The following is a 14,115-nucleotide window of genomic DNA, read 5'->3' as shown; positions in this document are numbered from 1 at the left end:
CTTTGCAGCCAGACAGGACCGGAGGGCAGAGCTGGCCAGTTAGGACGGAGAGATGTGCTAGCAGTTGAAGGGAGACAGAGAGAAAACTTGAAGATAACTAAATACACTACGAGGGGGCGAAACCCCTATCCAGATAGGGAAAGGGAGGCTTTCTCGCCCCCTTTTTTCTGCAAGGCATACGGGAGGGAGGAATAGTTCCTCCAACCCCCTCCTCCCACACCCGAACCCCCAGCTCCCCTAAACCAAATGCTACCCCCTCCCCACCGGGAACCTAATCTGTCATAATTTCCAGGAACAAATCAAGTCCGAGGAGGCAGAGAAGAACAGTAAAAGGGGGCAATCGATTCTGTGTGCATTGACACCAGTGGTGACTTCATTATTACCCTTTGACGACCAGTCTGTGAAGCTAGCCCCTTGGTGGAGAAGTGAGAGCAGGGACAGCAAGAGAGAGAGAGAGAGGAGTAATTGTCCGATCATCTCTCAGAAAGAAAAGCAAACTTGGTTCTTCCTATGACCCTCTGCCTCAGGAAGCAAAAGGGAAGAGCGCACTGTCTAGGACAAAATTCATAACAAAGCATGGGTGCATAGCCCCTAATTGCACCCCCATTAGTAGCGGGGGGGGGGGGCGTAGGGAGGGGATAAGGGGGGCCAGGGACCCAAGAAGCAAGGACTGAAAATGAAAGTGAAAGATTAAAATAGCAAGTAAAATAATTGCATATTATCAGATCTGACCGGAGACCTGAGCTTTGCTTTGCTTCCTCAGTGATGGTTTGTCTCAGGGCTGTGTCAGAGATGTGAATTTCACCTACTTTCTGGATGCAAACGGGTAACATCTATCCATTCATTTATTTATTTGGAAGCAATGTGGGTCACACATATAGAAGCCATCTGAGATCTGGAAAGCTGTCTGGATTTTAAATAAAACAAGAAGAATGAGACACCAGCCAGGACCCCTACCCTGAGAGGAAGGTGAAGAAAGAAAGAAAGAAAGAAAGAAAGAAAGAAAGAAAGAAAGATGCAGACACCAAACCTGTAGATTTATTAAATTCTTTTTGCTCCACTAAGGACAGATATTTTTCCCCTTACAGACATGCAGCATAAAGGCATCATGCTGATTGTGTTCTTGGAATACATTGTTTCTGGTCATGGTGAGGCAGGTAAGCAAAAATCAGTCAGTATTGTCAGTCATGGGACAGTTAAACGTAACTTTAAATATCTGCTTTCCCTTCTTCCATCCCCTGCGCTTTTTATTTTTTTTAAAGTCTCTTAGTAAGGCTCTCTTTCTTTCTTTCTTTCTTTCTTTCTTTCTTTCTTTCTTTCTTTCTTTCTTTCTTTCTTTCTTTCTTTCTTCAATGAATCTGGGCTAACCAATATACATATTTTTCCTTCCTCCTATATACCACATTCTCCTTTCCTATGAATTAAAATAGGATGTGCAATTTATCAGCTCATTTTATTACAAGAAAATAACATATTGTCTTTATTTAATTCATTTATTTATTTATTTATTTATTGAAAGAAAGAAAGAAAGAAAGAAAGAAAGAAAGAAAGAAAGAAAGAAAGAAAGAAAGAATTGGGTGGATGGGTGGGGAAGAATTGAGACATTCCAATAATTTATTTTGATAGGGGATACTATCTTCTTAGATAGGACAAGAGTCAGACGCCAGTTTCTTTGGATGGCACTGCTGAAAAGATCTGAACTATGTTACGGTTGGTTTTATTACAAAAATAATTAAAAGACAGAACCATTCTATCTAGGAAATATTATTGGTATTGTATAAGGATAGACCATTCACTCAAGTTTCTTCTTACTTTGATCAGGATTTGATGGGCAAGGTTAAATTAAAATGGTTTATGTCTGAAAGTCAGTAGGACTAAGACCAATGCATAGCAGCTGGACATTTTTCATATTTGATTAAACTGCACTGGTATTTACATAGGATTCTAAAAATATCTCGATTATGATAAAGAATGGCTCCCCCGAGGGCATGGAAGCTGGACATTGGAGTGGAAGAACAGCTTTTCCTGCCATGGTTTAATACATCTTTAAGGTTGAAAGAATAATAAAAAACAGGTTGAACTCTGATGAACTAAGGTGATCAGATCAGAAAAATATGAAAACAGTATTGATAAAACAGGAGAGGAGCCAGCGGGTTGGTTCATGTGTCTTTTTCATCAGGGAATTGACTTAAGATCTCTCTTTCTCTCTTTAGAGAAGGCTACAGACTGGTTTAAATGTCACTTGCGTGTCCAGAGTATTGCGCAGATAATATCATTTACCACACAGTGTCTTGAAGGATAATTACATTTTCTGCTTTCTGCCTCTCTCTGTTAAAATCAGGTACAGACAAGATTGCTTCAGCACAGGTTATTCCTTGACTAGACTATATTTTACAACATGATTTGACATTAGATTTCCATAACTGCAAATTTTTTTTAAGCTAAAAAGAACTGAAATCACAGTAACCAGAGAAATATTCTCCTACATCATACAGAGGTTTATCTTCAATCAGATCAGAGTCTGGCTATCCCAGCATAATAGGGAAAGGTTATAGGGAAGTGCACAGTATCTTCCATCATGTATTTACACCTCCGACCCCTTAGTCTCTCATCCGAGGCAATAGCTAGTTTCCCTGCTTGAGACTATCCCAGCAGCACACAAATGGGAATGTGTACAGAAATGTCATTTGTCGAGCTATTGGTACTATCTGGGGAACACATAGTTAAAAATGAATTTAGGGGAAAATCTATCGTAAATGCAGCTGAAATTTGCCTTGTGTAAGATTTGCAAAGCCAGAGTGAATTTTTAATGAGCCGCAGCATGAAGCAGATTGCTCAGAAAGTCTGGAATGGTTTGTTTTTTTCTGTATTGTCTTACGGACAAACAGAGCATAAGGGTGTGGGACCTAGCCGTTAAAGACAAAACAGGTCTAGCGCTGCTCTGAAGGTTGAAGATTGGGCAATCTATCTGAAGAGTCATGATATTTTAAAAGACTCATATGCTGTTTATTCAGATAGTTGGCCAAAATACTGTACAATAAACTCCCCTCCCTGCCTTGGGAATTGGTCCTTCCTGGCCAGAATTGAAGCACCCTGATGGAGGATGGTATGTATGTGGGATGCTTGCCCTCTGCCAGTGCGTGGCCTCTTAGACCATTAAAGGTAACATAGTGAGGGTACTTGTGGCACCTTAGAGACTAACAAATTTATTTGAGCATAAGCTTTTGTGAGCTACAGCTCACTTCATCGAAAGCTTATGCTCAAATAAATTTGTTAGTCTCTAAGGTGCCAGAAGTGCTCCTTTTCTTTTTGCGAATACAGACTAACACGGCTGCTACTCTGAAACCTGTCATAGTGAGGGTGAAATTGAGGGTGTCAGCAATTTTGAAACTCATGTTCTCTCTTGCCTTAGTTCAGTTAGTCTCAGGGCCTTATTCCCTTTGCCATTGCCGAGCTCTGAAAAGTGTCCTGAGTTGGGGGTCAGCTTGAAAGGCTGACAGCAGTTCACGCTCTTATGTTCTGATCTGCCTGCATTCTGCCCTCCCTCCAGAGAGCGTGTGATTCTTCACGGCTGCGTTCCTAATGGCAGCTCTCCAAAAATGGCCATTTGTAGCACAAAGCTTAAAATCAGATGTTTGTTCTTTTTGAAAGAAAATTGACGTTGGATAATTACCTGTCAGACTTTCACTAAGTAATGCCAAGTAGCACAGATTTTTGCTTATTCTGCTTTTGCCAATGGGCACTAGTGGGATAACTTAGCAGAGTGGCTTGGCTTCCTTGGGATCTGTGAGTCCCCAACACCTCTGAAGATCAGGCCAGCCGTGTTCAATATAATTGAGACTGTAGGAGGGATTTAGACAAGCAGAATGGAATTGGTCGAGGTGGGGTTTGGCCAGGACATTGGGTCTAAGACTCTTATACTTTGTCATATGCTATATGATCTTTAACCTCCTGTTGGTATGCCACAACCCTCATCTGGAATGGGACTACCCATAGGAGTGGAGACAGTCTAGTCACCACGGCTCATTCAATCTTGGGTAGGAAAGGGGGACTGCTAGTGCCAGTTGTGAGAGAGGTTTTTGTGACGTGAATATCTAGCCACTTGTAAATGGACTGAGACCCACCGAACTCATTTCACAGGGGCCATTGACCAGCCAACAAATGCTAAAATGTTTTGTTTGCTACCAAAGGGAAGCTAAAGCGTCTATAGCTCATTACTAAACCTTAGAGACATCAGTCTCCCGACCACAGCTAGCTTTAAAAATGCATACTTACAATTTTTCAGCTGTTAAGAAGACAGGTAAACAGAGTAAAACAAGTGAAATCTGCACACACACACACCCGGTATGAAACTGGCTTATTGTAAACGCAGCTGTAGTGAATCCACCAATACTAGAGATAGGCTAGGGACAACCCCAGATTTTTAGGGTGTCCAAAATATGGATCAGAACTTTGTGATTTGAACAACTGAAGACATTTAAAACACTGTTTCGTGGTCCTCTACGTGGACAAGAAATAAAGGACCTGATCCAAATCCCACTGGAGTCAATGGGCATCTTTTTATTCCTTGCAATGGGCTTTAGATCAGACCCCAAATGAGTGGCCTGGTGCCATTTCTTCTGTTTAGGCCTCTAGAGAGGGTGAAAAATGCACTTTTTAATATTTAATATGGCTTCAGTTAACATTTGTCAGGCTCTGATGCCTAATGGGGATTTGAAGTTAGCCATTGCTGCCTGAACAGTTGTCCAGTATGTCCTTTCAAAGCCATGTGACCCATGTCCAATTGAATGGCTCAATAATCATCAGAGACTGTCATTTGCCAGCCGCACTCCACAAAACTGCTGCCTCACTGCACAGCATTTAGGGAAGCAATAAATAAATAAATAAATACACAGCCTCGTTTATTGGGCCAAGCCGTCCAGCGCGGGAGCAAGAGTTAATCAGCCTCAGTAATAGGCAGCACCCTGTGCTGGTCTGATGGTTTAGCCTCTTATAAATTATTCAGTGAGCCCCTCCTGACATTCGGGGGAGGTTGCTGGCTGCCTGGCTGCTGTTTCCCTTCTTCAGCAGTGCCCTCGCCGTTCTGACTCCACATTTCAGGTCATAACCATGAAACAATTGAGTGATCTGTTATTAGGAGGCCAAGCAAACTCCTGCAGATTGATTTCTTTAAATGCAAGGCTCCTAATCGACTGCAGAACCTTTTCCCTCTCCCTCCTTCCCTCAAACATCCCTTTGCTAAGTTGCAGTTTATGCTCTCCCTTTTCCTAATGACACAGCAGTTCAGACAGGAACTGTATATTGATGTTGCTGCATTAGCAGGCAGAACAGATAAACTTCCATGTCATTGCTGATCAGAAGGGCAACTGCGTTCTTTCTCACTTTCCATGTGCCATTAAATACTGTTAGAACATTCAGTAGCAGACTGATAGCCCTCCAACAGGAACTAAAAGAAACAGCAGTTTCCTGTCCTTACTTTCACCCATTCTTGGCTCCATGATTTCTTCCATGCTGTTTCTTATACTTAGAATTCCCTCATTCCTTTTCCTTGGGTACCAAATGATTTGTGTCTTCCTTCAAATCTTTGCTGCTGTATACTCTGTGAAGGCTTTGCACGATGATCCACCAAAGAGAGAGAGATGTCCACACAACTTTATAGGAGTACTTGTGGCACCTTAGAGACTAACAAATTTATTTGAGCATAAGCTTTCGTGAGCTATAGCTCTCTTCATCGGATGCATTCGATGAAGTGAGCTGTAGCTCACAAAAGCTTATGCTCAAATAAATTTGTTAGTCTCTAAGATGCCACAAGTACTCCTTTTCTTTTTGTGAATACAAACTAACATGGCTGCTACTCTGAAACACAACTTTATAGATTGACCTTCCTCTAGCCATATGGTATATTACATGTCTCAATGGCATTTTTAACTCAAGGCCTGATCCTGAGAAGCACTAAAGTTATGGCCAATACAAACTGAAGGCTTTCAGCATGAAGTATGTAGTACCAGTCCAATGTCAGCTCTTTGGAACCAGAGACAATGTCTTCTTCTCTGGTTTGTACAGCACTGACCACATTGAGGTGATAATATCTGATCCATTTAAACACAGAAACTTAATACAGGAACAACCGTATTTTCCATTTCTACAATGCCTTTCACCCAAGGATCTCAGAGCTCATTAATGAAACCTCACAAGACAGAGACCAGACATTAACAAGCTAGGCTAGGTAAAATAAGGAAATTCAGATACCAAAATACCATGAAAAGATATCCTCAGAGCACTGCAGCCTGAGAGCCTTAAAATTCTACCTCATCTGCCAGAAGTGAGGTGTTTTTTTAAAAAAGGAATTCAGTGTTATTCAATGGAATTCACCCTGCAGAGCAGATGGACTTGTAAGGCTTCAGAACTGCAGCAACAAGGCCAAAACCAGGAAGCACTAGACACCTTGTCCAGGTGTCTGAACTCCGAAGATCTCTAAGCCCTTTCCCAGAAAAAGGGAAGTTCAGATAAACTACAGACAAACTTTCAGATTAAGCTTCTGAACCTTCTGATGTTCTCCCATAACCATGCAATGCATAGATGCAGTTCAAAGTGACAAGCTGATAACCTGAGAGCAAATATATCAAAACTGTGGCAGGCCAGTCAGAGCAGTTGTTGGCCAGCCAAGGATTCTACTCATCAATGGGGTTATACTGTACTAATGGGGGAAAAAGTGTGTGTTGCAAACCTCAAAATGTATACAAAATTGTGGACTGCGCAAAGTAAGCCAATTAAAATAAAAATTGTGGTGGAAACCTAATATTGCAGGATCCTCAATTTCCGCAATATCGCTCATTAAGTAGGACCTTACTTACAGGCTGAGTCACTGCAGCTGAGTTGCTGCCTGAATGATGAGTCCCTGCTGGCTCTGTTCGAGGGGTGAGTCATAGGACCAATTGAAGTTCCGGGGGTGTGCCCAGGGTGAGTCATGGGAACTGAGAGAGCAGCTCTGGTCTGGCTGCGGGTCTGATTCACAGGCAGTGCTCTGGCCAGTAATCCTTGGCCTCAGGAACTTGTAAGCTGTGTTTAGGGAGTAACAAGCAGAGCCTGAGCCAGAGACCCCCAGCCAAGTAACACTAGGCAGAGCTAGTCACCCAGCCAGGAGCTAGCAGCCTGGCTGAAGTATCTCCAGCTGATGGCAGGAAGTAGCCAGATCATCCTCCCAACACAGGGCAAGCAGCAGCCAGCACCAGGGGTTAGCAACCCAACCACAGTACTGTACCCAATTTGGGACAAGGAGCAGAGAGGGCCAGAGCCTGAGGGCACCACCAGAGTTATCTGGACACCAACGCAGGGAGATACCATAGCCAGTCAGGATTGTAGTCCTAATGTTCTTAAAACTCATCCCATGCTGGAGCCTTCTCGTGCTTAAGTTTTGATAATGCGTACATTCGCTGTCATTCATGTAAATAAAATAATTCATAAAGTATGCAACGTAGGTTACATCATTTGCAAAAAACCTCCAGATTTCTGGACTTCCAACCTTAAAATGCATGACATCTAAAAATGAAAATTGATACCAAAATGACATGGGCCATGATCACTCTCTCTATTCTGCGAAGAGAGGCAAGTGCAGGGCAGGGCATAAAGGACAGATTACAAGGGGGATGTACTGTGTAGAAACCCTAGATACAGAGATATTGATAAATCAATACAAGTCTTCCCCTTAAGCCTCTCTTGATTTGGGGTGTTCAACAGGAAAATGTTTATTTCCCTTAGTCTGCAATATTGTGCTGTGGTAGAAAACCCATCAGGAGAGCTGGGCAAAATGTTTTGGATGAATAGGTTATTCACTGGAAAATGCAGTTTTGACTGAGAAAAAAGAAAACAAAATTAGAAAAGGCAAAATGATTTGTTTCAACATTTTCAAAACAAAACCTTTTGACTTTGTTGTGAAACGGTGTTTTGTTTAGAAATTTAGCTAGATTTAACTACCTCTGCCCCCCCGCCCCCCAAAAAAAGGATTAAAAAAATCTGGAAATGAAACATTTTGTTTGCTCTGAAACATTTTTTTCAGTGTTTCATTTCAGCAAGAAAAACTGCAATATTTCCAGCTCTTCCTATCAGCACGTACTAACTTGTACTTAGCTGAACCACTGGCCTCATTTGGCATCACACAGAACTGGTACTTAGGTTCACAAAAGATGAGATGCAATCAGAAAAGGGGTTGGAACAAAATGGTTATTGAGCCCATATTGCACAATACACTTGGCTCAGTCACTAAACGAGGTTAGTGTGTTCATCAGGGTAAACAGCGGATGAATGTCTTGAAATTGCTTCAAAGGCTGACAAGTACTACGGATTTTGAAGAATGCATGATATTAAGGGAAAATCTTGGGAAAAAGAGCTGAATTTTGGACTCCAAGAGATTATGGTTTGTGCCTGATTTCTGGTTCTCATTACAATACTCTTACAGTATTAGTTTGTAGAACTATTATTATCAGCAGGCCTTGGAGCTCCATTGATACACATATCTTTTAAAATCTTAATTTTTCAGTTAATTTACTGCATCTTTAAGATGCCAGATTGATAGTTTGGTCCCTCCGACTCTTACATTTTAGCCTGTGGTACACAAATATGAGACAAAATATGGGACAAAGGTGCAAAGGGCAAGATCATGACAGGCCCTTTCTCAACAATGCAATGTTGGAGGCATGTGCAAGAAGGCTCCGACAATCAAGGCTCCAGCAGGCTTGAGGGACTGCTTGTTCCTGTTTCTCCACCTTGCAAGGAGAAGGTTGCTGGGGCATGGCTGGCTTTTGGCTCTGCTCCCTCTTTGCACTAGTCTGCATAGTATGGCCAGCACTTTGTGGGGGGCATTGAAACGTATTACACATGTTCGCAAGGCAGCCCCAAAGATATAGGTGCTGGAACTGGGGGTGCGCTGACTTGAAGTGGTTTCCATTCTATGCAGAGTTTACAGTTTGGTTCAATGGCTCTCAGCACCCCCACTATAGAAATTGTTCTGGCACCCCTGCCTAAAGACTTTGCACCTGCCTGTATGTCTGAGACACAATTTGTGTCCAGAGCTTCTCTTGCACCAGTGGAGATCCTCATCACTCACTCCTGAGATCTGCAGCATAAATGTCACCATCTACCTCAAAATGAGGGACAGAATAGAAACAAGGAACAAAGCCACATGAGCTGGGCTCATTTTTTTCTCCATAAATTGGACTTTATGGTTCGGTGCTTATGATTTCCATATTTTTATAGGGCTAAATCCTCACGTCTTTTCCCAGGCTTAACTTGACTTTAAAGGGTGTTTTGCCTGAGTAAGGACAGAATAAAAACCGAATAAGGATTTCAGGATTTGGCCCATAATTTGCTAAATCTTGAATTAACTGTTGATCTTTGAACTTCTCCTAGACTATTAAGCATTTAAGGCCATTCCAAGTTTCTCTGAAATGGTTATTTCCTGTTGGACTTTTACAGAGTCCTAGGATTTGACTTGTGACCCCCTCTCAGATTGGATTGAAGACCTTGTAAGGTCAGACTCCTTCTGGACTGTTAAGAAATGAAGACTGTGTCATATGTCATTAAAAAGATGATTCTCCTTAGACTGATAATAACGTCTTGGGAGAGACCTATAACTTCAATGTCACAAGGTATTAATGATTTCCATATAGGAACTAGAGAGATGAACAAATGTAAATATTAGGATTTTTTTAGGTTTTTTTAAATTTTCTTAGTTTCTAAAGAAATAAGTATATAAATAGTAGAAATTTGTAAAGAAAAAAATAATGTATAATCAGTAGAACTTGGTTTCTAAACATTTTGCCCGGTATTTGCAAACCTGGTTGCCTGAACTTCGTCACTTGACAATATATTTAGGTACTTAAATGAGGGAACTGATACTTCAGAGCTGCTAAAACCCCACAGTTCCAGGTGATGTTAATGCTCAACACATCTGAAAATCAGGCCGCTTAGGTGGAGCCGAAATATGGATGTAGGTACCTAACCTTAGGCACCCATATGTGAAAATATTGGCCTTAATTTTGAGGGCAGGAACCATCTTTTTGTTATATGTTTGTACAAAGCCCAGCACAATGGGGCTTCAATCCCTGATTGGAGCCTGTAGGCACTTTTGCAAAACAAATAATATAGAATACATGTAGTATACCTGTTCTGTAGGTGCATAGCTTCACTAGGGTACAATACAAGTGAGATAACACAAAAGTGAGATAACATTAAAGAGATATATAGATGTGTAATACTGGACAAGACTCATTTTCAGAAGAGATCAAGGCCAGATTTTTAAGTGCTCAGTGTTGACAATTGGGGCCAGGTTTTTAGAAGAGTTCAGTTTCCAGTTAGGCACCTAAAATAAGGCTAGATTCACCCAGAAACTAACACTGTGACAAGTAGGTCAAATTTTCTGAAGAGACCAGCACCCACCACGCTGAGTTCTTTCAAAAAATCTGTCCTCAGTTGTAGTGCTGAATGTTCTGACAATTCTTTAGTGGTATAGATGGACAAGTGTCTCCATGATGGTTTAGACTGTCATAAGTTTGTATCTCTTTCCATATATTTAATAATGAGAATGGCCTGAGAAATTCTGTTTAGTTTTGTTTCTTACTACTGTATTTCAGATCCAGTAAAGCTACGAACCTTCCGCTGTGACGGCCACTCCTGCAATCCTCCTGTAGGGAATCTAGCAACAGGCAGGACTCCAGTCTCTCTTACCACATGTGGGCAGAACAGCACAGAACTTTATTGCTTCTACCCAGACCAGAACCTCCTTCATTGGGCCTCCCTAGGCTGTGGGCAGCCCCAATGCACTAAATGCAATGCCAATCAGCCTGATAACTCCCACCTTCCCTCTGATATGACAGATAATTTCTTCCTAAACCCTGGCTCCTGGTGGCAGTCTGCACAAGGGGTACACAGGGAAGAAATCAGGCTGGACTTGGAAACAGCATTCTACCTGACTCACGTCATAGTAGTGTTCAAGTCACCTCGCCCAGCTGCTATGGTACTGGAGAGGTCTCAGGACAATGGACAGACCTGGAGGCCCTACAGATATTTTTCTCTCAACTGTACAGCAACGTTTGGGCTTCAAGATGATCTTATTGAAGAGGGTTCTCTGTGCACTTCCAGGTATTCAGATGCGGTGCCTTGCACGCGAGGTGAGGTAAGTGATAACTGACATTTGGACCATATTTAGAGGATCAGTTAAAAACTGGCTAAAATTCAGGGACTACATGTTGAAGGGGACACTGTCCAAATCAGTAAATAAAGGTAGACAAAACATTTAGGTTTTACATTAAGAAAATAAAAAAGGAGGTGAAGGGAAAACAAAGGGGAAGTTTCAGTAAAAGAAAGGGAATACAAATGCTTTCATGAGTTTTTTTTAGGTCAGTCAAATCGTCTTTAATGTAAACAGTCACTTTCAGTGTTGCCACATACAATATTTTGCTAATGCCTGAGGATTAGGAAGTGAAACTGTTTAAAAACAGGAAGTGAAACTGACCTGCCTAGTTTCATTGTCCAAGTTGAGTGAAGTTAGGAGAAAAATGGGAAACTAGCATAAATATTGAACAGTAAATTAGATTTGTAAAACTCGTTCTGTGTTAATCCTCTAAGGTGCCATTAGACAGAAAAGGAGATTATTTTAAAGAAATATATGTTTATACTGATGTCTCTTTAAAGAGGAGTTATTAATTATTTACTAATAAAATAGCTACTTCATAGCACTTTTTGTCCATAGATCTCAAAGCACTTCAGGTGGTAAGGCAGGTAAGTATCATTATTCACATTTTACAGATGGGTAGCTAAGGCACAGAGAAGAAAAATGACTTTCCTAAGATCACACAGCAGGTTGATGAGATAGCTGTGCTTAGAATGTAAGTCTCTTGACTCCAACCAAGTCCAATGCCTTCTCCATTGGACTATACTGCCTCTCTTATGTTATGTGAACAAATCAGAAGAAAAAGAGAACTGTTATACGAGAATGGCCAGACATCTCCTGGGTTCACTTGATTGTAATCATAGATATTCATATTTGAATAAGTGCCTCCGAGAGCCTTACTACTACATCTTCTCCAAGATCCTTTAATGAGATCACAGTCCTATTTATGGCATCACAATACGTCGTCACAGAAGTGATCATGCTGTCACGGGTTTGGCATTGGCACTTCACTGCAAAATAAGCGAAGATGTGCGAGGAGATGCCCTGGTTTGCTTAAAATGAAATATTAGGAATTCCAGTGGTGCTTATAACGTCACAACAGCCTGAAAGATTAAGGAATTATTATCCTTATTTTCAGGCTGGGAAGCTGAGGCATAGAGGGGTGAAGGGTGAAATTCACCCCTGTGCATTGGCAGCATATGACCTATGTATATGGATGGTGCATGTATTGAAAATGTGTGGCAGCTGATCTGACTCCCAGACCATCCTGTTGTTTCAGTTGTAGCTCTGCTAATTAGTGAATATGATTTTTTTAAAACATGAAATAAGGAAAGTGGAGTTGCATTTAAGACAACTGTACTTGTATGTTTTCCGTGTTATTATTTCTTTTGCACCCATCAACATACTCTCTGAACACCTAATACCATTTTGCATTGTTATAGCACCTTCTGATCAAGGCTCTTTGTACTTTATAAAATCTAATGCATCACACCTCAGAACACACATAAATGGCATTATCACATTTTACAGATGGAGAAACTGAGGCATGGAAAGGCGAAGTGATTTGCCCATGGTCGCACAGGAAGATTCTCGTAAAGTTAGGAGTAGAATCCAGGTGTCCTGAGTCACAGGCCTTAATCACAAACAATACTTTCTTCCCCTGCCTCTGTAACAAAAGCCCCTGTCTCTGTAACACTTTGGTTTGTGCTTATATTTTTATTTAACCTTGGAGAATATCATTAAGACCACGTGTTGCTGCTAAATTAAATCTGAGACGTGAAGGGCAGAAAATCAAACAGTAAAAGCTTCATCTAACACAAGCCTCTGCAATGACAAATGTCAGTTGGTGTAGCAAAAAAGGTTCAATGTATCATCTAGCCAATATATATATGCTGGAAATGTAGATTATTATTATTAATAATATATTTACATCGACCTTACAACCTTGAAGATCCCAAATAGTTCTACAAACTGATGAATGAACTAAAAAAAGACTACAAAAAGAAAAGGAGTACTTGTGGCACCTTAGAGACTAACAAATTTATTAGAGCATAAGCTTTCGTGAGCTACAGCTCAAAAACAGACTGGGTCACTTCACCCACCATTGAAGTCCAGCCACCTCTGCAATGAAATGTTGCAGGTGTAGAGCAGTGCAAAGCAACACGATCCAACATCCTCCCAGGGAACGAGAAGAGGAATACTGATGTGCAGCAATGCAATTCATAATCTTACATTTATATCGTACCCATAATCCCAAAGGATCCTGAAGTTCTGGACAGACTTTATGAGGACCACTTAATTCACCATCATCACTGCAATGTGGATATGTCTGGGGTACAAAGGCATTCGCCATTCTGAGCCACAACCATGACACACCAGACTTTTATTCAAATGAAACAGATGGAGGCGGAATGTAGTTACCAAAAGTGAAAGTTGATCAGAACCATTGAACTAACAGACTTACTCTCACAAAAAGTGCCATGGGATTTTTAACCACATGTGGTCAGTTTTTACATCTTAGTCGAAAGATGTCACCTATATCTGCACAGTGCCCCTGGGATACTGATTCAATACTAAAAAGAACAGGAGGACTTGTGGCACCTTAGAGACTAACAAATTTATTTGAGCATAAGTTTTCGTTGTTAGTCTCTAAGGCGCCACAAGTCCTCCTTTTCTTTTTGCGGATACAGACTAACACGGCTGCTACTCTGAAACCTGATTCAATACTGACTCAGAAGGAAGAGTGCCACCTAAGGAATCCCCAATGCTATTTCCTGCCACATTTCTGTTTTCTTTGGAGTTCCCCCATCCAGTTGCTGAAGAACCTTCCCCAGGAAAGGGGGTACAGGGCGTGAGAGCTGGTGAACTCATAGCACAAGCTGGTAACTTCTGAGAAATTATCTAACTTGTTCTCAACTGAAGTTACCAATTAATGTTAAGATGATTAA

The 14,115-nt window shown here is 41.2% G+C and overlaps 1 protein-coding gene across 1 annotated transcript in view; it reads left to right on the top strand.

The window, feature by feature from the left end:
- Positions 1-648: 648 nt before the first annotated feature.
- Positions 649-14,115, top strand: part of LOC119859476 (netrin-4-like) — a 65,912-nt gene continuing 52,445 nt past the window's right edge. Inside the window, exons 1-2 of the mRNA XM_038411648.2 lie at positions 649-1,157; positions 10,629-11,170. Of these exons, the coding sequence (XP_038267576.1) occupies positions 1,091-1,157; positions 10,629-11,170 (609 nt within the window). The 5' untranslated portion in view covers positions 649-1,090. The remainder of the gene's footprint in view (positions 1,158-10,628; positions 11,171-14,115) is intronic.

The sequence above is a fragment of the Dermochelys coriacea genome, chromosome 7 (genome assembly GCF_009764565.3).
Source record: "Dermochelys coriacea isolate rDerCor1 chromosome 7, rDerCor1.pri.v4, whole genome shotgun sequence".
Classification (NCBI taxonomy): domain Eukaryota; kingdom Metazoa; phylum Chordata; order Testudines; family Dermochelyidae; genus Dermochelys; species Dermochelys coriacea.
This window is presented reverse-complemented; position numbering and strand designations above follow the sequence as displayed.